This window comes from Lathyrus oleraceus, chromosome 2, assembly GCF_024323335.1.
Source record: "Lathyrus oleraceus cultivar Zhongwan6 chromosome 2, CAAS_Psat_ZW6_1.0, whole genome shotgun sequence".
NCBI lineage: Eukaryota > Viridiplantae > Streptophyta > Magnoliopsida > Fabales > Fabaceae > Lathyrus > Lathyrus oleraceus.
Genome location: NC_066580.1, coordinates 14,940,036 through 14,966,256, shown reverse-complemented (window position 1 = coordinate 14,966,256; position 26,221 = coordinate 14,940,036). Strand labels below are relative to the sequence as shown.

At 34.9% G+C, this 26,221-nt stretch overlaps 2 protein-coding genes across 2 annotated transcripts; both read right to left on the bottom strand.

Annotated features, from left to right (window-relative positions):
- Positions 1-4,394: 4,394 nt before the first annotated feature.
- LOC127121067 (stigma-specific STIG1-like protein 4) lies at positions 4,395-4,992 on the bottom strand. Its single transcript, XM_051051679.1, has one exon. It carries the CDS (start codon positions 4,968-4,970, stop codon positions 4,512-4,514), a length of 459 nt encoding a protein of 152 aa, XP_050907636.1. The 5' UTR covers positions 4,971-4,992; the 3' UTR covers positions 4,395-4,511.
- Positions 4,993-6,648: 1,656 nt separating this feature from the next.
- Positions 6,649-7,107, bottom strand: LOC127121654 (stigma-specific STIG1-like protein 4). The gene has a single exon (XM_051052108.1). It carries the CDS (start codon positions 7,105-7,107, stop codon positions 6,649-6,651), a length of 459 nt encoding a protein of 152 aa, XP_050908065.1.
- Between the last annotated feature and the right edge of the window lie 19,114 nt (positions 7,108-26,221).

Below are 26,221 nucleotides of genomic sequence, written 5' to 3'. Positions count from 1 at the left end.
AAGTTTATGTTTACACATAAAGAATTACAAAATTGCCAATTAAGTGGAAAATTTACACCACACATCCTACAATTGTTTATATAATTTGAAATATCAACATATCGGTTTCCACTACATACATTTCTTGGTGGAAATGTTCCAGTTCTACATATCCATGGTCTTGTACCCCAATCATATGATTCTTCATCCACACCAACTTCCTCATCCACAATATTGATGGAGTTTTTATTCACTTCATAATTTGGAATTGCAGATGAATGATATCCCTTTATTTTGATTAACAACACTAGAAGAAATGTCATAACTGTTGCGAATTATGTTGTTAGAGTACTCATTATGAAAACTTGTGAGAAACTTAAGATTTTGATAGCTATATATACTGCTAGTACTTACTTATGTGACTAATAACACACTTAAATTTGGTAACAAACTTTGATGAACATGTTTATCTTACATGTATGCATGATGGTTAGTGGACTTAAAGGTAAAAGGCCTAAAAGATTTGGGTAAAAAAACTAATTAGCTTTTTCTATAATGCTTTGCAGCATCAAGGGAAAATTATCAAATCCAAAAAGGTTGTCCAAAGCATCCATACAAAGATTTCATGCCTTTGGGAGGATATGAAATCAATCTAAAAATCTTCAAAAAGAATACCTGAAAGGAAGAAATGGATGCTAAAATGTATGCTTGTATGAAATGATTTAGAGATCTGCAAAAGAGAGAAAATTGAGTTTTTTCCTAGAAAAAACAAAAGGTAAGAAGTCCTTTAAATGGTATTGGTAAAATAGGTAATTATATTGATAGAGAATGAACTTGAACAACTTCGTTTATTCATCTAACATGTACTAAAATTATCACACTTTAATTATATTGTTTTCCCAACAATCATTAGTTAAAAATTGAGATGTTGAGCAAAAAGAGGGTTAAAAACCAAAAGGCAAGGTCCCAAAAGAAATATGGGCCTTAAAGCCTCTCCAAACCCAAAAGAATCAAGTAGCTTAAGTTTGTTTACCTCCTTATTGATTAAACTTAAGGTTTAATTAATTAAGGCAATTTAAATTATAAATCTCGCGCTAGTTAAGTGATTAAACGTAATGTTTTAATCGATAAAACATGAAAAGTTGCCACCATTTCATTTAGCGAGTCTGAAATCGAATGGAATTAAAGGCTTAGTCTATTAAACCACTGCCAACCATACAAAAATGTCGGTGCAAATACAACCATCCAATTAAAAAACATAAATCAAAAGGAATAAAATTAGTCTACCTGGTTTTCATGGTTGGGATGAAAATGTGATCTCCCAGATTTTATATAAATCCGATTCCGGTAAAAATATGCATCGAATTTTCTAAAAATACGGTTTAAATACATAGTAGATATTTTGTTTCCTATGAATATCAGGTTAAATTCATAAATTTTTGTCAAAAAAATGAAAAGATTTGCACATGATTTTTCAAATAGCTACAAGATTTGTTAATTTTCAATAAGTCATGGGGGGACATTTTTTTTAAATTTTGTGAGAGGTAAATTATGATAGGATCAATAATGTCATTTTTTAAATATGTGAGAGTGTCAGGTACAACTATGGGGGAATCAAGTAAATTCCCCTTTAATATGTCATACTTGGTGGGTTTAGTCACAATTTTGAACTTGCACCCTCCATAAATTTAAAATGTGTGTATTGTTCTCACATAACCTTAATATAACATTAATGTAGTATCATTATATAACTCATTAGTACAATTGATACACATTACAATATAATTCATAAATACATAACAATAATTATTAATATTCTTAAAATATGAGTATAAATTACTCCATTGGAGGAAGTAGTGGCGGTGGGGCTGGATAAGAAAAAGTAATAGCACACATACCAAATCGACATAAACTTCCAATAGGACAAACCCTTCCACATCCACCACAATTGAAAGGGCTTAAGTTTGTGTTTACACATAAACAGTTACAACATTGCCAAATAAGTGGACAATTTACACCCCACACCCCACAATTGTTTATATCGTTTGAAATATCAACACATCGATTTCCACAACATATGCTTCTTGGTGGAAATGTTTCAATATTATATATTCATGGTCTTGTACATCAATCACATGATTCTTCTACCATGCCAATTTTCTCAACTACAATATTGATGGAATTTTTGTTCACTTCATCATTTAGAGTTGAAGTTGAATGATCTCCCTCTATTTTGATTAACAACTCTAGAAGCAATGTCATAATTGTTGCAAATTATGTTGCTAGAGTATTCATTGTGAAAAGTTGTGAGAAACTTAGGATTTCGATAGCTATATGTACGATAAGTAATTACTTATGTGACCAATAAAAAACTTAACTTTTGTAACAAGCTTTAATGAACATTTTTTTCTTACATGTATGCATGATATTGAAAATCTTGGATGGTGAACTTAATTTATGTGTGTTTGTTTTAACTTTTGATGTTGAAGATACTAAAAGCATTTATGAGTTACAACAAGAAATTAGAACTTTTGTGTAAAATGTGATTTGACAAGAATGTTGTGTTGAAACAAGTTTTTTTTTAGTTTTTTATTCTTGGAAGTAAAAAAGAAAAATATTATTAACTTTCCTAAAATTAAAAAAACTAAATTTTTCTTCTTCTAAAAAACGTATTTTGTTTATAAAATTTAATTTTTCTTAAAAAATATCCTTAACAACAAATTGGTTTTAAATGGGTTAAACATATAAAATGGGTTTATATTTGAAATTTGGTTATTAATCAACTAATGAATATATATTGTTTCTTAATTAGTTTAAAACTAAATCGAAACCACTTTAGAGATTTATTTGTTTTTTTACTGAAATGATTATTATAAATTAAACAAAACCATTAATGCGACTTAGTTCAGTGCATTTCGTGAACCATGAACACCCTTACCTCAAAATAAGGTAACGTATGAGTATAATTTAGGTGTTTTGCTATTGTTGAATCTTGAATCATATTGAATTTATTGGATGATTTTATTACTCTATTAAATATGATTCAAGTAAAACAATAGTCTGGCTTTAAATGAAAGACCTAATGTTATGGTTGTTGAACTTAAGGGTAAAAGATCTAAAAATATTTGGGTTTAAAAATAAAAAAACTAATTAGCTATTGCTATATTGCTTTGCAGCGTCAAGGGAAAATTGTCAAATACGAAAAGGTTGTCAAAAGCATCTATACAAATATATCATTCCTATGGGAGGATATGGATTCAATCTTAAAATCTTCAGAAAGAATATAAGAAAGGAAGAAATGGATGCTAAAATTCCCGCCGGTATCATATAGTTTAGAGATATGTAAAAGAGAGAAAATAGAATTTTATTATGGAAAGAACAAAAGGGAAGAAGTCCTCTAAATTTTATTGGTAAAATAGGTAATCCAATTGATAGAGAATGAACTCAGACAACTTTGGTTATTCATCTAACATGTACTAAAATTATCACACTTTAATTATATTTATTTTCCCACCAATCATTAGTTGAAAACTGAAATTTAGAGTAAAAAAAAGGGTGAAAAACCAAAAGGAGGAGGTCCCAAAAGAAATTTGGGCCTTAAAAGCCGCTCAAAACCGAAAAGAAATTTGGGCCTTAAAAGCCGCTCAAAACCCAAAAGAATCAAGGAGTTTAATTTTTTACCTCTTAATTGAATAGATTTAAGAGTTAATAAAGTAAGGAATTTTGAATTTTAAATCTCGCGCTAGTTAATTGATTAAACCTAATGTTTTAATCGACTAAAACATAAAAAGTTGTCACCGTTTCACTAAGCGAGTCTGTAATCTATTGAAATTAAAGGCTTAGTCCATTAAATCACTATCAACCATACACATATGTCGGTCCAAATATAACCATCTATTAAAAAAAAATCAAACAAAAAAAATTATCCTACTGGATATTCATGGTTGCGATAAAAATGCGATCTCCCGCATTTTATATAATTCTGGTGCCGATAAAATATCCATCGAATTTTCTCAAAATAAAAATTAAACACATATCAGACATTTTGTTTCCTATGAATATGAGGTTACTTTCATATACTTTTTTTAAAAAAATTATAAATATTAACACATGATTTTTCAAAATGCTATAAGATTTGTTAAATTTTAATAAGTCACGAGGAACATTTTTTTGAAAATTTGTGAGAGGTCAATTATGATAGGGTCGATAATGGCATTTTTGAAATATGTGGGAGTATCAGGTGGAATTATGGGGGTGTCAAGTAAATACCCTTTAACCATCCATATTTGATGGATTTGGTCACAATTTCGAATCTGCACCCTCCATTTTAACCGTCCTTTCTCATTTTTTGGTATGACGAACCTAATCTTCCAAAGAACATAATTTTAAAATGTATGTATTATTCTCACATCAACTTAATATAATACTAGTGTATTATCATTAAATAATTCATTAATATAATTGATATACATTACAATACTTTCATAATTACATAACAACAATTATTAATATTCTTAAAATATGAGTATAAATTACTCCATTGGAGGAAGTAGTGGCGGTGGGGCTGGATAAGCAAAAGTAATAGCACACATTCCAAATCGACATAAACTTCCAATAGGACAAACCCTTCCACATCCACCACAATTGAAAGGGCTTAAGTTTGTGTTTACACATAAACGGTTACAACATTGCCAATTAAGTGGACAATTTACACCACACATCCCACAATTGTTTATGTCGTTTGAAATATCAACACATCGATTTCCACAACATATGCTTCTTGGTGGAAATGTTCCACTGCTACATATCCATGGTTTTGTACCGCAATCATGTGATTCTTCTTCCACACCAACATCGTCATCTACAATATTGATCAAATTTGCATTCACTTCATCATTTGGAATTGAAGCTGAATGATCTCCCTCTATTTCAATTAGGAACACTAGAAGCAGTGTCACAACTATTGTAAATTGTGTTGCTAGAGTACTCATTGTGAAATGTTGTGAGAAACTTAGGATTTTGATAGCTATATATACTATAAGTAATTATTTATGTGACTAATAAAAATCATAACTTTTGTAACAAGCTTAAATGAACATGTTTTTATTACATGTATGCATGATATTGGCAACCTTGGATGGTGAACTTGATTTCTGTGTGTTTGTTTTAACTTTTTAAGTTAAAGATACTAAAAGCATTTAGGAGTTAGAAAAAAATTAGAACTTTTGTGTAAAATGTGATTTGGCAAGAACGTTGTGTTGAAACTTAAAACACACACAAACATAGACAATGTTGCATGATGAGTTTGTTTACTAAAATTTATACTTTAAAAATGGTTTTTACTTAAAAACAAAATAAATTTTCTATATTTTTTTGTGAAAAAAACATATACTTTTTTTTATTCTTAGAAATAAAAAATGATATTTTATTACTTTTTTTTTATAAATAAAAAATAAAAAATAAATCTAAAAACATTATATTTTAAAGCTTCATATTTTTTAGAAAAATATGAAAAAGGAAAAAAACAATATATTTCTAAATAATTGTTTTGTTTAATTTCTTGAAAAATAAGATAAACAAAATATTTCATTTTTAAAACAAGTTTAGTTTAGTTTTTTACTCTTGAAATAAAAAAGAAAAAAATATTTAATTTTCTAGAATAAAAAAAATATATTTTTCTTCTTCTACAAACGTATTTTGTTTATAAATCTTATTTTTTCTTAAAAAATATCCTTAAAAGCCGCTCAAAACCGAAAAGAAATTTGGGCTTTAAAAGCGGCTCAAAACCCAAAGAATCAAGGAGTTTAATTTTTTACCTCTTAATTGAATAGATTCAAGAGTTAATAAAGTAAGGAAGTTTGAATTTCAAATCTCGCGCTAGTTAATTGATTAAACCTAATGTTTTAATCGACTAAAACATAAAAAGTTACCACCGTTTCACTAAGCGAGTCTGTAATCTATTGAAATTAAAGACTTAGTCCATTAAATCACTATCAACCATACACATATGTCGGTGCTAGTATAACCATCTATTTTAAATAAATAAATCAAAAGAAAAAAATTAGCCTACTGGATATTCATGGTTGCGATAAAAATGCGATCTCCCGCATTTTATATAACTCTGGTGTCAATAAACTATCCATCGAATTTTCTCATAATAAGAATTAAACACATATCAGACATTTTGTTTCCTATGAATATGAGGTTAATTTCATAAACTTTTTTTAAAAAATATAAATATTAAAACATGATTTTTCAAATAGCTATAAGATTTATTAAATGTTAATAAGTCACGAGGAACATTTTTTTGAAAATTTGTGAGAGGTCAATTATGATAGGGTCGGTAATGGCATTTTTGAATTATGTGGAAGTATCAAGTGGAACTATGGGGTGTCAAGGAAATACCCTTTAACCATCCATATTTGATGGGTTTAGTCACAATTTTGAATCTGCACCCTCCATTTTAACGGTCCCTTCTCATTTTTTGGTATGACGAACCTAATCTTCCAAAGGACATAATTTTAAAATGTATGTATTATTCTCACATCACCTTAATATAATACTAATGTATTATCATTAAATAATTCATTAATATAATTGATACACATTACAATATCATTCATAATTACCTAACAGCAATTATTAATATTCTTAAAACATGAGTATAAATTACTCCATTGGAGGAAGTAGTGGCGGTGGGGCTGGATAAGTAAAAGTAATTGCACACATACCAAATCGACATAAACTTCCAATAGGACAAACCCTTCCACATCCACCACAATTGAAAGGGCTTAAGTTTGTGTTTACACATAAACGGTTACAACATTGCCAAGTAAGTGGACAATTTACACCACACATCCCACAATTGTTTATGTCGTTAGAAATATCAACACATCGATTTCCACAACATATGCTTCTTGATGGAAATGTTCCCGTGCTACATATCCACGGTCTTGTACTGCAATCATGTGATTCTTCTTCCACACCAACATCCTCAGCTACAATATTGATCAAATTTGCGTTCACTTCATCATTTGAAATTGAAGCTGAATGATCTCCCTCTATTTTAATTAGGAACACTAGAAGCAATGTCACAACTATTGTAAATTGTGTTGCTAGAGTACTCATTGTGAAATGTTGTGAGAAACTTAGGATTTTGATAGCTATATATACTGCAAGCAATTATTTATGTGACTAATAAAAATCATGACTTTTGTAACAAGCTTGAATGAACATGTTTTTCTTACATGTATGCATGATATTGACAACCTTGGATGGTGAACTTGATTTCTGTGTGTTTGTTTTAACTTTTTAAGTTAAGATACTAAAAGGATTTAGGAGTTAGAAAAAAATTAGAACTTTTGTGTAAAATGTGATTTGGCAAGAATGTTATGTGATTTGGCAAGAACATTGTATTGAAACTTAAAAAGGCACAAACATGGACAATGTTGCATGATATGAGTTTGTTTACTAAAAATTATACTTTAAGAATGTTTTTTTACTTAAAAACAAAATAATATTCCTAATTTTCTTTTGAGAAAAAAACATATAACTTTTTTTATTCTTAGAAATAAAAAATGATATTTTATTACTATTTTTTATTTAAAATAAAAAATAAAAAATAAATCTAAAAATATTATATTTTAAAGCTTCATATTTTTTAGAAAAATATGAAAAAGGAAAAAAACAATATATTTATAAATAATTGTTTTGTTTAATTTCTTGAAAAATAAGATAAACAAAATATTTCATTTTTAAAACAAGTTTAGTTTAGTTTTTTACTCTTGAAATAAAAAAGAAAAAATATTTAATTTTCTAGAATAAAAAAAATATATTTTTCTTCTTCTACAAACGTATTTGATTTATAAATCTTATTTTTTCTTAAAAAATATCCTTAACTATAAAATTGTTTTAAATGAGTTAAAAATATAAAATTGGTTTATAGATGCAATCAGGTTATTAATAAATTAATTAATACAAATTGTTTCTTAATTAGTTTAAAACTGATCTGAAACCACTTTACAATTTTATTAATTTTTTTTACAGAGGTGGTTATGATAAATTGAACAAAACCATTAATGTGACTTGGTTCAATGCAGTTCATAAACCATGAATAACCTTGCCTCAAAATAAGATAACATATTAACATAATTTAGGTGTTGTGATCTTATTGAATCTTGAATTATGTTGAATGTGTGAGCTGACTATAATAAAAGACCTAATGTTATGGTTGTTGGACTTAATGGTAAAGGACCTAAATATATTTGGGTTAAAATATAAAAAACTAATTAGCTATTTCTATATTGCTTTGCGACATCAATGGAGAATTGTCAAATACGAAAAGATTGTCAAAAGCATCTATACAAAGACTTGAGGATATGAATTCAATCTTAAAATCTTCAGAAAGAATATATGAAAGGAAGAAATGAATGCTAAAATTTCCGCCTGTATCAAATTGTTTAGAGATATGCAAAAGAGAGAAAATAGAGTTTTGTTCTGGAAATAACCAAAGGGAAGAAATCCTCTAAATTTTATTGGTAAAATAGGTAATTCAATTGAAAGAAAATGAATTCGGACAACTTTGGTTATTCATCTAACATGTACTAAAATTATCACACTTTAATTATATTTATTTTGCCACCAATCATTAGTTGAAAACTGAAAGATAGAGTAAAAAGAGGATCAAAAACCAAAAAGGGGAGGCCCCAAAAGAAATTTGGGCCTTAAAAGTCGCTCAAAACCCAAAAGAACCAAGGAATTTTATTTTTTACCTCTTACTTTAATAGATTTAAGGGTAATCAAGTAAGGTAGTTTGAATTTCAAATCTCGCGCTACTTAATTAATTAAACCTAATGTTTTAATAGACTAAAACATAAAAAGTTGCCACCATTTCACTAAGCGGGTCTGCAATCTATTGAAATTAAAGGCCTAATCCATTAAATCGCTGTCAATCATACAAATATGTCAGTGCAAATATAACCATCCATTTAAACAAATAAATCAAAAGAAAATAAATTAACCTACTGAATATTCATGGTTGCGATGAAAATGTGATCTCCCGGATTTTATATAAATACGATGCCGATAAAAATATACATCAAATTTTTCAGAAAATAAGATTTAAACACATACCAAATATTTTGTTTCCTTTGAATATGAGGTTAATTTCATAAGTTTTTGTCAAAACATGTAAATATTAGCATATGATTTTTCAAATAGCTACAAGATTTGTTAACTATTAATAAGTCACAGGGAACATTTTTTTGAAAATTTGTGAGAGGTTAATTATGAAAGGGTTGATAAATGCATTTTCAAAATATGTGAGAGTATCAAGTGGAACTATGGGGGTGTCAAGTCAATTCCCCTTTTATCAGCCATATTTAATGGGCTTAGTCACAAGTTTTAATATGTGTAGCGGTGAAATTTTTGAGATTAAACTATCAATTATCTTAACTCATAAAGCAAGAGTCTCCACCGCGCTTTTATTAATTCCAAAGGAAAAGGAATAAAGTACGAACAAAACCCGAAGAAGATTTAAAATAAAACTAATAAAAGAGATAAGGGTCTAGGGGTTAGTTATGAAAGGGGAAGGTATTAGCACCCTAAACATCCATGGTACTCCATGGGAACCTCTTTGAAAATGTGCCTTTTGGTTTGAAAAATGGGTACTGTTTTCAAAAGATTGGAGAGATGGGAAAAGAAATATTTTTTTATGATTTTTGTGTTTGCCAAGTGTAGCACCTCAAATTTGCACCCTACCTTTTGTACATTTTCATGATTAGGTCATTAACATAACATAGTTCATTGCATAACATTGCATAGCCATTTGCCCAAGTGCAAGCTCAGCTGACAAATTAGGTCAAACTGGTCAGGAGAATCAGTCAAACCAGCAAGCATGTGCTATTTTCATTGGAACAAAGCCCTAGGGTTGATTTATCAAGTTCATATGGTCTAAGGATCATTTTGAAGTGGTTCGGCCCAAGATTGGATGATCAAAGCTCATCAGTCAAGCTGAATTTCAGCTGGAACCATAGAAAGTCAACTGTGGTCAACTGTGCCTGATTTTATGGATTGGAAGGTGTGAGATGGTTTGAAAGGCCTCATTCATGTCCATATAAGTCTCATTTGACATATCAAAGACCAAGGTTGAAGAATTGGAGGTCAGACAAGAAGTTTCCTAAAATGGCAGGTGACCTGTAATTTCAGCTGCCCAAAATGGAAAGTTTTGCTCCTTCAAATTACTTCATCATACAAGCTTCAAATGGAATTTTGTCCAACATGAAAGTTGAAGATCTTGATCTCACCATTCCAAAAAGTCCAAGAACTTGAAATTCCCATGTGTGGTTGGCAAGATATGGTCCAGCCATTTTCCAAAAATGCCCAAAATCAAAGTGGCATAACTTTCATATGGAATGGCCAAATTGGATGGTTTTTCTTTGAGCAAACCACATTTGATGTGTACTTTCATAATCCATCATCACATTTTGCCAAAAGCCTTCACATGAAAAGGTCATTTTTCAAGTGTACCAATTAAAAAGCAAGGGCAAAATGGTCCAATTTGAGAAATACATGGAATTTTGAAATGGGACTTTTTGCAACACCTTCTAAATGTCATTTGTGACCTGTTTGAACCAAGTTTGGACAGAAAAATCAGCTGGTTTAAGAGAGGGCATTTTGGCCAAAGCTTGAAATTGCACATTAACACTAATCTTTGCCATTTGCTTAATCTTAATTAATTTTGGATTAGGAAGTGGTATATATTGCTAATTGTAACTGCATTGCTTAATCACTAATCATTTTTCAAGATCCAAACAGAAAAATCACAAGCATTCTCTCAATTTCTCACAACTTCACATACACTTTTTTTCATTTTTTCATCAACAATTCATCAATATTCGTGGCCTTTGGTTGTTGAATCTTCATCTGCAGGTGTTGATAAGGGACTGTTTGCATCAATTGGAGCAAGAATCAAAGCCAATTCCAACTGTTGCATAGCTCACTCTCCAATGGCAGCTGCGAATTCTTCCATGATCGTGCGCCTTTGAGCTGGATTTCCACCATCAATTACCTTCATAATCAATCTACTTCTTCTGTTTTCGTGAATTGGATCAAAAGGAGCAAAGATTCATCAACTGCTACCATTAAAGGTTGGAAATCAAACCTCACCATTGCTTGAATTGAGATAGGGCATTTGCAGATCCTTGATTGTAGAGTGCTAAGATGCTTGTAGTTTTGATTTTAATCAATTATTGAGAGAGAAATCTAGGATTAAAGATTGCATGTCAAAATTTCTTTCGTTCGATTCGCCTTGTACATGAACTTCTGGATGATTTCATAGTGATATTTGTAATCTACATGCTTAGACCTTTCCATCCATATATCATTTGTGAATTTTGGTTGAGATTTGAGCATAACCAATTCTTGAGGTGATGAACACTATGAACAACGAAGAACACGGTCGATTTTCTGGAAAATTCATCGTTTGATCCGTTCATACGCTTGCCATTTCAAATTTTCTGTTTACCGCTTGTTCGAACCAATTGCACAGTGACACCGCATTAATGAAGCGGCACCGTTTTGGCCATGACTTAGGTTAATTACAAAAATGCCACAGACTTAATTCATTTCATTAATTCATTTAAATAAACATTTCATTTATTCAATTAACTTCAAAAAATCCAAACAAATCCATTTCTAATCCAATTTGCATGGGAATTTTTGTGTTGATTCCCAAATTTTGTCTAGTTTTTTATAGGCATAGTAACTCAAGTTGTGCCTGGAGAATTTTTGACTTTGCCTATTGATCTTGTTCATGTGTATATTTTGTGTATGTTTTACCATTTTTAACATGAAATAACCATACATGCTCCAAATTGAATGAAATTTCACATGCTTGTTCTTGACTCATTGCTGGTGATTTTGATGTGTAGTTTGTGAATTTTGGATTTATGGTTTACAAGTTATGATGTGTGCAAGTTGAGTGTGACAATTTGTGTCACGCTAGGTTAGGTCAACTTCATGATTTTATTTGATATGCCTCTGCTTTGCCAATTGACCTCAAATTTTGCATGTGATCTCCTCTGTATGTCTAGTTTTGCCATGATTTTTTGTAGGAATTGTTGAGCCATTTTCTATTTGATTGAGATTTTTGCTTTTTGTTTAGACATTTTAGGGTTTTGGTTGAGTGATTGCCCTAAATGCTATGTGAAATGCTCATACCATATCATATGAATGTGAAATTTTATGGAGTGATTCATAACATGTTTGAGTTCACTTTGGCTTTGGTCCCATTCATTTCCTAGTTGTTCTCACTGTTTTACATTTGATTGAAGTTGATGCTTATTTTGCTACCATGTGTTGGCTTGTTTGGATTTCTGCTGACTTTATGATTTTCATTGACCTACTTCCTTTTGTCCAAATGGCATGAAAATTGATATGTAGTTCATTGAATATGTCCTGTTTAGGCTGGAATTTTTGTGGAATTTATTGAGCTGTTTAGGTATTCGTTTGAGTGAGATCATTCTGTTTGCTCATATATGATTCACATTTGCCTAGCTTGACTTAAATTGTGCATGAAATAAATTTAGTGCATAGTTTAGATGTGAGACCAATTGGATTCTCTTTGTGGTTGACTTATCTTGATTTTGATCATGTTTCACTTGCTGTTTTGACTTTTTCACTTCTTCTTGACCCTAGGCTTGTCCTAGTGGTCTTGTATCTCATGTTTGAATGTGATTTTCAGGTTAAGAAGCAAAATACCTTAAGGAGGTGGATTCACATTTGATTGAGATATCATTTGACATTGTAAACTAACTTGTTTTATGTTGTAGGATGCTTGGCTCCTTTGAGTTGACTTGCACTTTGGTGCATTGGATTGTGTTTGTCTGTGTATAGCTAATTGTGAACCATTTGTTGTTTAGTACTGTGATTGGTATACTGATGATATTTGATTGATTTCAGGTACATTAAGTTGCTAATATTGCTTTGCTTTGCTTGATAAGCAATTTGCACTGAGGTATAACATTCTTGTCTCCATGTAGTCTGGAAGACCTGGCCTGTTACTTGGCCAGGCACCTGTCTGAAGTCCTCCTTAAGAGGCGATGCTTGTGATTGTTTACTTTTGTCCCCAAGCAGGTAAAGACCTCTATGAGGCAATTGGCGGATATAAGAGATATGCAATCTATCTCCCGCTATTCTGTTGAGTCGTCCCTCTGCTCACACCATTGTGTTGATGCATTGGGACACAAACCCAAGATCTTGTACAATGTACAGTTGTGTCAGAGTCTTGAGTGTAGAAGGGTTCCTCCATTCTGAACCCACGCTCCTTTGTCTGAAGCTCTCCCTGACCAGGGATAAGAGCTGTGAAGTCTTATCTTCACTCTCCTTTCATCAGCTTCACCTTAGCCCCTCAATGGCAAGGTTAAGAGCTAACACTACCTCTGTACAGATGACTTGCTCTTGCAGTCTTACCCTTTGATTGAGCCCCATTTATGTGCATATAGTGTGTGCTACTTGTGAATGCTTGATTTGCTGTTTACCTGTGCTGAATAGGATAGGCTTGCTTCCTGTGCAAGTTAGCTAGAAACCTTGACTTAGGGACGATTTTGCATGATAACATCTAGGCTCGAGTTAGTCTCCCTAGTGTTGTGTCTCCCTCTGTTATCTGGTTAGGCTAGTCCTGTGTCCCTCCGTAGGGGAACTACGTCGCCCTGATCCTCATACCAGATGAGGTACGTAGGCAGGATATGAGCAGATCTCTCCGGGCGCATGTGTCTTTGTTTTGTCTTGTTGTGTGCTTGGAAGCTGATGTAAGTCCATCGAGTGGCGTTCGGGTTCCAGTGTGGGTTTGCTTGGTTCGGATGCTGATGTAAGCCCAATGATTGGCATTCAGGCTCCACGTTTGCCTCCTTGTGTATGTTTTTGGTTCGGATGCTGATGTAAGTCCAGTGATTGGCATTCAGGCTCCACGTTTGCCTCCTTGTGTGTGTTTTTGGTTCGGATGCTGATGTAAGTCCAGTGAGTGGCATTCAGGCTCCACGTTTGCCTTTGCCTGTGTTTGTTTGTGTGCGTGTTAGCCGAGCTACGAATGCTCTGATTCTCCTTCGTCCAAGGAGATACGTATGCATAGGATGCGACATCCTAGCGAGCATGTGTCATTTCCCCAGTCCGAACTACTTTGACTCTGATGTCTATGTTTGATAGACTAAGTAGGCCCAGGATGCGAGATCCTGCCGAGTCAGTTTTGTCTGTTTTCTTGTGTCTCTTTCAGCCAGTGTGTGTGTGAGCAGTGTTTTAGCAACCATTTTCCCTTCCTATTGTGCGTGGATCCCGTCGAGTACGACGGATGCGTAGGGGTGCTAACACCTTCCCTTCGCATAACCGACTCCCGATCCCATTCTCTTTGGTCGCGAGACCATGTTCTTTCCAGGTTTACTCTGAGCGTTTCCTTTCCCTCTTTTGGGATAAATAACGCACGGTGGCGGCTCTGTTGTTCTTTTTTTCCCGCCGGTTTTTCGCGTAATGCGACACCAAGACCTTTTAAAGTCTCATGCCTACATACCAACAAAATGTAATGGAGGATCAAAACCTCATAGTTCGTGGTAAAATAACAAATATGTTTGTTTTGATTCATTTTTTTTATGAAAAGACATTTAGTTAGTTTAAGGAGAATACTCAACTAGTCACCGACAAATATGAAAACTTTACATCATCATGAGAAAGACTCCAACTTAGATAAGGATCAAGAAGTATGCCACTAGCTCTCTTAGATGGAAAAGAATTATCATCAATACTGAAATTATGGTATCAGATATGAGATGTCGAAGGTAATGTCACGTCACTAATATCTGAACATACAAACAGCATAAAAGATAAAGAACAATAATGCAAGATACACAAGCAATTGTTAACCCAGTTCGGTGCAAACTCTCTTACGTCTGGGGGCTACCAAGCCAGGAAGGAAATCCACTAAAATAGAATCAGTTCAAATACTCTTAGTAAACAACACAAGTTACAGTCTTTTTCACCTGATCTCTACCCGTGTGACTTCTACCTAAGAACTCTTAGATATGAGATCCCACTCACTCCCCCTCAATCACACCAGTGATATAAACAAGAATTACAATGAAAATAAGACACTCTTCAAAGACACACACTTGATCTTACTTAACAACTTCAATCAAGTAGACACACACTCATGCTTAAAAGCTTAGAGTGACAAATTACAACTCAAAAATCAGACCAATTCAATCATCTATGGATGAATTGAATGACTTACAATTCACACGACCACACAAGACTAAAACCCTTATTCTCTCTTAATATTTCGTTTGTTATTTCTTGTGTATCAAATCAGGTTTTCCATGTCCTTTTTATAGAAGCATTTGGCTGGGCTTGGACATCATAAAACCCTAAAACTATTTTCCATTCATATCTTCTCATGATAGTTGATTAGATCTCTTTGGAAAATAAGTTAATCTTGTTGTAATTACTGATTGATAGCGTGTTTAATCATATCTTCAATCATACATAGATTTGCATTAAAAACGCAGTCACATAATACACAACATTTAGACTGAATGTTCTGTATACAGATGTCATGACATCGGGTCTGACATCCTGGAAAAGTCCTGCATAATTATATTTTAGACATCCAACAGGTACAAGATATCTTATGTTAAGACATCACATGTGACAACTTGTGAACACTCTAGGTTTTACCAAAATTGTTGCCAACACTTAGAACCAACAAACTCCCCCTTTGCAAATTTTGGCTAAAACATATATCAGTCCATTTGTTCACAAGAGTAAAAGCATATCAACATATCAGCAGTTAAGCATCAGCAGAAGCAATAAACACATAATTACTAACTATAATAGCAACTAGTAATACACATAGTAAACACATGGGTAGTTCTTCTCCCCCTAAGTCTGTTCAACACAAACATCTCCTTCAATAACAACAGCACCTGAAAATTCATAGGTACCCTCTGACATCAACTCCAACAACAACAACACCTATAACAACATCACCTATAACATTCAGAGTCACCCTCTGACATCAACTCCAACATCACCTATACAATACAGAACATTATTCTGTTCAGACATCTCCTTTAACATCACAGAACATCATTCTGTTCAACATCATCAGCTGTCATCTGTTTAACCTAGCTAGCTATATCAGCACATAATAACTGCAGCTCTCCATATCTCCACACATTAACTGCAGCTCTCCACATATTAACTTCTCCCCCTTCTTAGTCAAAATAGACCAAAGTGACCAATTAGGCAAAATAAATGTCAATCAGTCCAGCAGAGAATGTCACAAAGGATGTTATAACATATAAAATGTTAAAACACAATGTCAGGTGGTACATAACCATAATTATACACAGCTGCAATAGCTAAGATAATCCGAAATCCAGGGAACTCATAAAGAGCCCAAAAATTACATCATGGCCTCAAAAAGGACTGCCAAAAAAAACTACTAACATCAAACAGAAAAACATCAAAGCATCCAATCATCCAAGCATCCAGAACACACATCAAAACAGGGGGACCATCACCACAACTCAGTCTGAGGAGGTAGCATCTTCTTCACCTTCAGATCCAAAACTGCCACTAGATTGATCTTGAGAATCAGACCTCTCACTTGAGGTGTGGGCATCTGTCTCCTTGAGTTTACCAACATCATCCATCTCTCCTTGTTCCAAGATACTAATTAGAACCTCTAAAGCCTCTTTCCTAGCCTTAGCCACCCTAATCCCAGTTTCCAGCTCCTTACAGGTTTCTTTCAATTGAGCAATCAGGCCACCTTGAGAGGCTGACTTCTTCATTCCAGATGTCATGACAATGTCATTGACATGACTGCCTTCAAATAACTTGTAATGAATGGACAATGGAGGCTTCCTTCTATTGGGGATATCACTTGTGTTTAAAGTACCAGGTTGCTGGCTTATAATAATTCCACAAATAATTGAGGGAAAGGCAATTGGCAGCTTCACTGCATTAGTGGTAGCATGTCTAACAATTTGTTCAAAGATGAACCTTCCATAATCAAAGTTGAGCTTGGTTCCAATAACATATATTACCCTTCCAATAACATTATAGATTGTTGAGATGTGGTTTGTTGGTACCCAGTTGGATGAACCTATCTTTTGCAAGATAGCATATTTTACAGTTAATTTGCCAGCTGATATATGCTCTTTGCTTGGCCATTCCTTGACTTGACCAGCAGTGATTGTCCTACAGTCTTCATTGTCTGTGGCCTCTAATTCAACATCTCCTTCTGTTCCTCTCCCTAGGAACTTATTGATTACAGTTGGGGAGAACCTTACACACCTTCCTCTCACAAACACCTTGCAAAATTCTTTGCTATTCTTGTCTGAAATATCCTCTGGGATGTTCACAACAAACTCCTTCACCAGACCTTCAAAGCATTGGGGCAATGCACTAACTGTTTTCATCAAACCAACATACTTGATCAATTCCATAACTTCCTTTACTTCCACACCTCCTTCCCTAGTTCCCTCTCCACAACAACTCTCATCTGTATCATAAATTTCCACTTGGCTGCACCATCTTCCAGATGGAAGGAAATGTTGTCCAAATGCACAGCTGCAACCTTAGCTGGAGACTTTCTAACAGTTTGCTTTTTGGCAGGAGAAATGTCTGGGACATCCTCTTCGACATCATCTTCAGAATCAGAACTTTCTCTGACCTTTCTCTTCTTGACCTCTACTTTACTCCATGATTTAGAAGGACCTACAACAACAGCCTTCTTACTAGTTCTGGCTGTCATTATCTCAACCACAAACCTCCCTTTCCTAGTCTTCATTCTCTTTACAACACACGGTTTCAAGTGATGAACCAAGGTGTCATCTTCCTCATCTGAGCTTTCTTCCTCCAAAACAATCACCTTTTCAGCAGTGTCCTGCTCCTTAGATTGAGAAGCATCTATAGGTTTCTTGCTAGGCATGGTTTTTCCTAAAGAACACAGTCCTTCTGCAGCAATATCCTTCTCTGACCTAGATGAATCACCATCTTTCTCAGTTTGAGGTTCAACCTCAGGTGAGGGGCCCCTTCTAGAGAGAGGAGTCGAAACTCCCTTGACTGAGTGACCTTCATTTAGGATTCTTGTGACCATATTCCTAATGACACGATTTGTATAATGCATGTCATCTTTAGGAGGAGGGTTATTAGAATAATTACCTTGAGTGTTTCCTGCAGTGGAAGAAGGGCCAGGGGCGTCGCCTGGGATTACTGAAAGAGGAATAACTTCCAAAACATCTTCATCCAGAAAATCCATGGAGGGAGTTCTTGCTTTATGAGTGGGTTTTGAACCAGAAGATGAGGGATGTTGTGACATTTTGTTGGACTTGTGAAATAATTTTTGTTGCCCTAGCAGAGATGAACGATACATTTTGATGAAGATGGAAGTGGTTGTGTTGAGATAGCATGTGAAAATGGTATAGATGGTAGTTCCAATACTAGGTAATGATTTAACATAAATGGGGCACTTTCTTTTAAGTGGGCAGACAATATTTTTATTACCTTTTCCACTCCACTTTAATTGCTATAAATTCTCATGAATACAAATCCCCAATTTCCCTCTTAAACATTCAAACTGATTAGCATCCAAAGCCTTTGTAAATATGTCAGCTAATTGCATATCATTAGTAACATGCTCCAGTGCTATGATTTTCTCTTCCACAAGTTCTATAATGAAGTGATGACGAATATCAATGTGCTTTGTCCTGCTGTGCTGAATAGGATTTTTGGAAATATTTATAGCACTCAGGTTGTCTCAATACAATGTCATGACATCTTCTGTGACATTGTATTCAGTCAACATTTGTTTCATCCAAACCATTTGAGAACAACTACTCCCAGTTGCTATGTATTCAGCTTCAGCAGTGGATAGGGACACACAATTTTATTTCTTGCTAAACCATGATATCAAATTGTTCCCCAAGAAGAAACATCCTCCTGATGTGCTTTTTCTATCATCAGCACTTCCAGCCCAGTCAGCATCATAATAACCAGTCAGCATAGATCCAGATCCATGAGTATATAACATCCCATAGTCACTGGTGCCATTGACATATTTTAGTATTCTCTTCACTTGGTTTATGTGACTGACTTTTGGTTCAGCTTGATATCTAGCACAAACACCTAGAGGAAATGCAATGTCAAGTCTACTTGCTGTGAGATATAGCAGACTTCCAATCATGCTTCTGTACAAGCTTTGATCTACACTAATACCATTTTCATCTTTGGAGAATTTCAAACGTGTAGGAGCAGGTGTTCTTTTATGACTTGCACTCTCCATGCCAAACTTCTTAACACTGTTCTTTGCATATTTGCTTTGAGATAGAAAGATAGAATCTTCCATCTGCTTGACTTGTAGCCCAAGAAAATAGGCCAGCTCTCCAACAAGGCTCATCTCAAACTCAGACTGCATTTGTCTAACAAAATGTTCTACCATCTGATCTGACATCCCACCACACACAATATCATCCACATATATTTGAGCCACCTTGAGCTTTCCTCCTTTATTTTTCACAAATAGGGTCTTGCCAATACCTCCCTTCCTGTAGCCATTGTTAGTGAGGAACACTGTGAGTCTCTCATGTTGGAGAATTGCCATCCAAGGCGCAGCGGAATTTAAAAATTTCTCCATTTAGTGATCCTTACGAATGGGCATGATCAGTGATAGAATCGTTACCTCTTGTGGCGATTCAAACCTTTGGTGCAGATCTCTGATAATGATCAAACCTTTGATACAGATCCACGGGGCGATCACGAACGTTGAACAATGACAACGTCTCTACTCAGTCCACACGAACGGATTCCTTCAATCGCAGTGCTAGCTGTTTGTGAATGAAGGCTTTGAGTGAGAGAAAGAGAAATACGAAATTCCAACTCTTCAGTTGTGTTGTATTCCCATACAAAGCTTCTGCACAAGAGCTCTATTTATAGAACCACTTGTGTGGGCTTCAAGCCAAAAAGCCCACTTAAGTGCATTTTGGCCTATATCTCATAATATACCAAAATCACTTAAGTATTTGGTACCTTACCATATTTCGTATTCTGCTTAAGTACACCGTACCTTACGATGTTCCTTAATTATTCTATCTCTCATCAATCCGTCCTTTGTGTGTGACCCTATAGGTTTTCGCGGCGTTGGCAATTATATTAAATCACGCATTTAACATAATAAACAGTGAGCGGTATCTAGCAACACATCACTGCTACCCAAGTCACGAAAATGTCATGTGATCTGACAAAACCTCCTGTGATAATAATTATGTGTATAATTACCACTTTGCCCTTATGTCTATATTGAACACAAGGTATAGACCGTGTCACCCTTGTCCAGTTCAATATTGGGCCCATAGACATTTATCCTGTTACGCAGGATTGGCAAATTCCATCTAGGACACTCATGTCCCTCAACATGCTTCGTGGAGTACCCATCAACTGTCTTTATGGTTATCCAGTTACGGACAACGTTGGATCAGCAATAAAGCACTCAACTCTACATCTTGGATCCATAGTGGTTTCAGGTCGAAGAGTGGTATACACTATTATCACCATGAGAATAACTTATGACACTTTGCATAACTTTCTATATAGTATTCTCATAGCGGGTCAATCCGGTATAAATATTACTCCTAATATTCATACCTATGTTTAAGACTTGATAACTCTTTATCCATGATCCATGAGATGTGATCATCAATCTACAAACATAATAGTCTTAATGCTTTAATGTTATCCCACTTCACATTAAAGCTCGACTACGGATACTTTAAGAATAGTGTCCTTATGTTTAATGTGTTCTCATGATTAAGTCACACTTAATACATTAAACGGACTATCTATTCTAGGGACTTTATTAATCAACCATAATAAAGAAAATGCCTTTTATTATTAATAAATAATTCGATACAAGTACCAAAAAATATTGGCCTCTAGGGCTTACACCAACATCTCATACCAAGCCGTAGGAGCTTGCTTCAAACCATAGAGGGCTTTCTTCAATCTGTACACATGCTTTGGAAGATTTGGATATGTGAATCCTTTAGGCTGTTCAACATATACTTCCTCATTTAAGTAGCCATTCAAGAAGGCACTTTTTACATCCATTTGGAACAGTTTGAATTTCAGAATACATGCCACTCCAAGCAATAGTCTAATGGACTCAAGGCGAGCTACAGGAGCAAATGTTTCATCAAAATCCACTCCTTCAACTTGAGTATATCCTTGTGCTACTAATCTTGCTTTGTTTTTAGTAACCACCCCTTGTTCATCAGATTTATTCTTATACACCCACTTTGTACCTATGACATTTATTCCTTCAGGTCTAGGAACCAATTCCCATACTTTATTCCTCTTGAATTGACCTAACTCCTCCTGCATGGCATTGATCCAGAACTTATCAATCAAGGCTTCCTTGACATTCCTAGGCTCAATCTTGGACACAAAGCAACCATGTGAGATCACTTCCCTTGATCTAGTTGTGACCCCTTTATTTGGGTCTCCTATAATGAGATCTTTGGGATGATCCTTCTGAATCCTGATGGAGGGTCCTTTGTTGATTTTGTCATCTTCAGGTTCAGCTTGAGGAGGTTCACTCTCATTATTTATGTCTGAGAAATCAGCTGGGGGATCATTTGGAGATGTCTCAACATCGTCTGTGACATCAGTTTGTTGGTCATCAACCACAACATTGATAGATTCCATCATTATTTTTTTCTGGAATTAAAGACTCTATAAGCTCTGCTGTTTGTTGAGTAGCCCAGAAATATTCCTTCATCATTTTTAGGATCCATCTTCCTTCTTTGTTCACGATCAGTTAAGATATAACATTTACTACCAAACACATGGAAGTATTTGACTATAGGTCTTCTTCCTTTCCAGCCTTCATATAGGGTTGTATGAGTCCCTTTCTTCAAGGTCACTCTGTTGTGAACATAGCAGGCTGTGTTCATAGCTTAAGCCCAGAAGTGGTAGGGCAATTTCTTAGCATGAATCATAACTCTGGCTGATTCTTGAAGGGTTCTATTTTTCCTTTCAACCACACCATTTTTCTGAGGAGTAATGGGAGATGAGAACTCAAGATGAATTCCTTCTGAAGCACAGAATTCAACAAATTTTCTCTTCTTAAATTCCTTCCCATGATCACTTCTAATTTTGATAACTTGACTTTCCTTTTCTCTTTGAAGTTTGAGACAAAGATCTTTGAAGACTTCAAACACCTCAGATTTTTCTCTTATAAAATTGATCCAGGTGTATCTGGAGAAGTCATCCACCACTACATACGCATACTTCTTCCCACCAAGGCTTTCCACCTGCATGGGTCCCATCAAATCCATATGGAGGAGTTCCAAAACTTTGGAAGTGGTATCATGTCTGAGCTTCTGGTGTGACATCCTTGTCTATTTTCCAATCTGACATTCCCCACAGATTTTTCCTTCATCAATATTCGAGTTGGGAATTCCTCTAACAACTTCGACAAATATAATCCTCTTCATACCTTTGAGATGCAGATGGCCCAATCTTTGATGCCATATCTTCACTTCTTCTTCTTTGGCTAAAGTACACATTGAAGAATAACCAGTTTCTTGAGAACTCCACATGTAGCAATTGTCTTTAGACCTGAATCCTTTCATGATCACTTCATTTTCTTTATTAGTAATCAGACATTCAGTTTTGGTGAAGTTTACAGTTAGGCTTTGGTCACACAGTTGACTGATGCTTATTAAATTTGCAGTCAATCCCTTAACAAGTAGGACATTGTCAAGGTCAGGAACTCCAGGGCAGTCAAGCTTACCAATCCCTTTGATTTCACCCTTTGCTCCATCACCAAAGGTTACATAGCTGGTGGCATGAGGATGAAGGCCAGTTAGAAGGTTTTTGTTTCCAGTCATGTGTCTGGAGCACCCACTATCAAAATACCAATCTTCTTTGGCTGAAACTCTGAAGGAAGTGTGAGCTATCAGACTTGTAACATCAGTCCTAGGAACCCATTGCTTTTTGTTGACAGGTCTGTGATGTCTGGGTCTAGGTTGATGATGAGCAGAACTATGATAGCCATACAAGTTATAACAGAATGGTTTTATGTGGCCAAAATTTCCAGAGTAATGTCATCTCCATCTTTGATGTTTCCCTTTTTGCTGTCTTCCTTTATGATGTTGTGACATATGATGTGGCATCTCTGGTTTGCTCCCAGTGTGACTGCACTTAGGTTTGGACTTTGGTTTGCTAGCAAAGTGGCTGCACTTAGGCTTAGATTCATTGAACCCAATGCCAGACTTGTCTCATGTTATTTGTCCAGTCTGGAGAATTTTTTCTAAGGTGTCAGATCCATTTTTTAGTATTCTTACATACTTGGTCATCTCATCCAGTTTAGAATTCAAGAATACAACTTCAGTCTTTAAGTTGGAGATGGTTTCCACATGTTCTGCCTTCTCATTCTCCAGTTGTGCTATCACTTTCTTTTGGCTTTCAACTTGTCTACACACTTCTGCACTTCTGTGACACAACTATCTGTAGGTAGTGGCCAACTCTTCAAAAGTTACTTCATCATCACTTGAATCTTCATCATAACCCCATCTTCCAGTCAAGGCAGTCACAAGATTTGCAGACTCTTCTGTTTCACTTTCATCAGACCAAGTGGCAACAAGACTCCTCTTCTGTTTCTTGAGATAGGTCCCACATTCAGTTCTAATGTGTCCATACCCATCACATTCATGGCACTGAACTCCTTTTCCGTCTTTGGGCTTTTCATCTGACCTTGTTCTTCTTCCAATATTGTTGGATTTACTGATGTCGGATGCGATGTTCTTGACATTGGCCTTGATCTTACATCCATCTTTTTCATAAGTCTGTTGAACTGTCTTCCCAGCATTGCTACATCATTTGCCAGATCTTCATCAATATCTTGACCACCTTCCTCCTCTTCCTCATTAGTGTTTGACATGAAGGCTATGCTTTTGGCTTTCTTTTCAGATCCATCACACATTCCCATCTCAAATGTTTGGAGGGATCCAATTAGCTCATCAACCCTGATATTGGAGATGTCTTGAGACTCTTCTATGGCTGTCACCTTCATAGCAAATCTCTTAGGGAGTGACCTGAGTATTTTCCTTACTAATTTTTCATTTGACATCTTCTCTCCCAGGGCTCCTGAGGCATTAGCAATTTCAAGGATATTCATATGAAATTCATAAATATTTTCATCTTCTTTCATCCTTAAATTTTCAAACTTGGTAGTGAGAAGTTGCAACTAGACATCTTCACTCTAGAGGTGCCTTCATGAGTGGTCTTGAGAATGTCCCAAGCATCTTTAGCCACCTCACAGTTGTTTACCAATCTAAAGATATTCTTGTCTACTCAATTGAATATAGCATTCAATGCTTTAGAATTTCCAAGGGCTAGATCATCCTCCTCCTTGAACCATTGTTCTTGAGGCTTCTTATCAGTTGTAGCTTCTCCTTCCTTAGTAACTACTGGATGTTCCCAGCCTGTTAACACATCCTTCCAAGCCTTATTATCCAGAGATTTTAGGAAGCCTACCATTCCAGGTTTCCAGTAGTCATATGTTGGATCCATCCAAAATAGGTGGCATGTGAACAGATCCTCCATCTCTCTCCATAGTACCAGAAAGTATCGTCCCTAGATCTCACCCAGAACCAGAGCAGGATGCCTGCTCTGATACCAATTAAAATCCTGGTATCAGATATGAGATGCCGAAGGTAATGTCACGACACTAAGGTTTGAACAATACAAACAGGATAAAAGATAAAGAACAATAATGCAAGATACACAAGCAATTGTTACCCCAGTTCGGTGCAAACTCACCTACGTCCGGGGGCTACCAAGTGATCACACTAAAATTTACGTATTTTCGACTCCGATTTCACATGCATTCTAGTTGTTTTATTATCATTTTGTTGTGTTATTGTTATGTTTTTCTTTGTTTATAGGTTTTTACTTTAATCGGAGCCCCGATCGAGAAAAGGAGCGAAAAAGAGCCAAAAACCCTAAAATTTAGCATTTTGCTCTTATGGCCTACCCAATGGCGGGCGCCACAGACCAAGCCATGACGTGTCAAATTCAACTTCCATCAACTCCCACGTTTTCCCACTACTTCCACTAAGGCGCCCCACATTGTGCTTGTGGCGGTTGCCATGGTCTTGTGGCGGGCGCCACAAGAGGAAAAACGGTTCCCTCCTATTTTCAAGTTGAAGGGCATCCAAGTCATTTCCATCTTTTTACTTGCTTATAAATAGAAACGCGAATTCACTTTTACAATCATCCAAACTTAGAGCAGAGGCAAACTCAGAAGCAACTTTGTTTCACTTAGGCATATATTCAGTATTTTATAGTGGTAATCGCTTCGCATTGGAGTGTTACCACAATTGTGTAATCAAGTCTGTGATAGAGTCTGTAATCGAGTTTGGAGCACTTTGGAAGAAAGTTAATCCTGCCGCCATTTTCTTTTCCGCATTGCAATTTACTCATCTCTCCGATTGGAGTAGGTTTTTATTACTCGCCTTTACTTTATTTATTTCCCGCACTCGCCTTTACTTTATTTATTTCCCGCACTCGCCTTTACTTTATTTATTTCCCGCACTCGCTTTTACTTTATTTATTTCCCGCACTCGCCTTTACTTTATTTATTTCCCGCACTCGCTTTTACTTTATTTATTTCCCGCACTCGCTTTACTTTATTTATTTCCCGCACTCGCTTTTACTTTATTTATTTCCCGCACTCGCACTACTTTTATTTATTTTAATGCACTTTTACTTTACCATGTCTAGCTAAATTTATAAGGTTAGAATGTAAGGATCATAATTGAACCGATAATCCGTACAATTGTTCGTAGAAACACTTAAGGGCTATTTTAACTTTCAAATTAAGTTTTCCCGCACTTCAATTCCGTTGGGTAAGATCGAAATCCGTCCAACGTCTATCTAAACTTAATTGTTTTTAACTATTTCAAAAACAGCGAAAGCCCTTTGTTTAGTTCATTAGGAGATTTTAACATTAAGAAGAAAAGAGATTTTAAAACTATTTTCGGACGCGTTTATAAGTTTAGAGTCTGGTTCGTAAGAACCTCTTTTGGTTAAGAAATCCAGGTTATAATACTTTTCAACTTAGTCAAGATACTATATTTCTTAAAAATAGGTTTACTACTCTAACGCAATGCGCGCCTTTTTATAAGTGACA

Coding starts and splice junctions, on each gene's coding strand:
- LOC127121067 (XM_051051679.1), bottom strand. CDS start 4,970: ATGAGTACTCTAGCAACACAATTTACAATAGTTGTGACACTGCTTCTA.
- LOC127121654 (XM_051052108.1), bottom strand. CDS start 7,107: ATGAGTACTCTAGCAACACAATTTACAATAGTTGTGACATTGCTTCTA.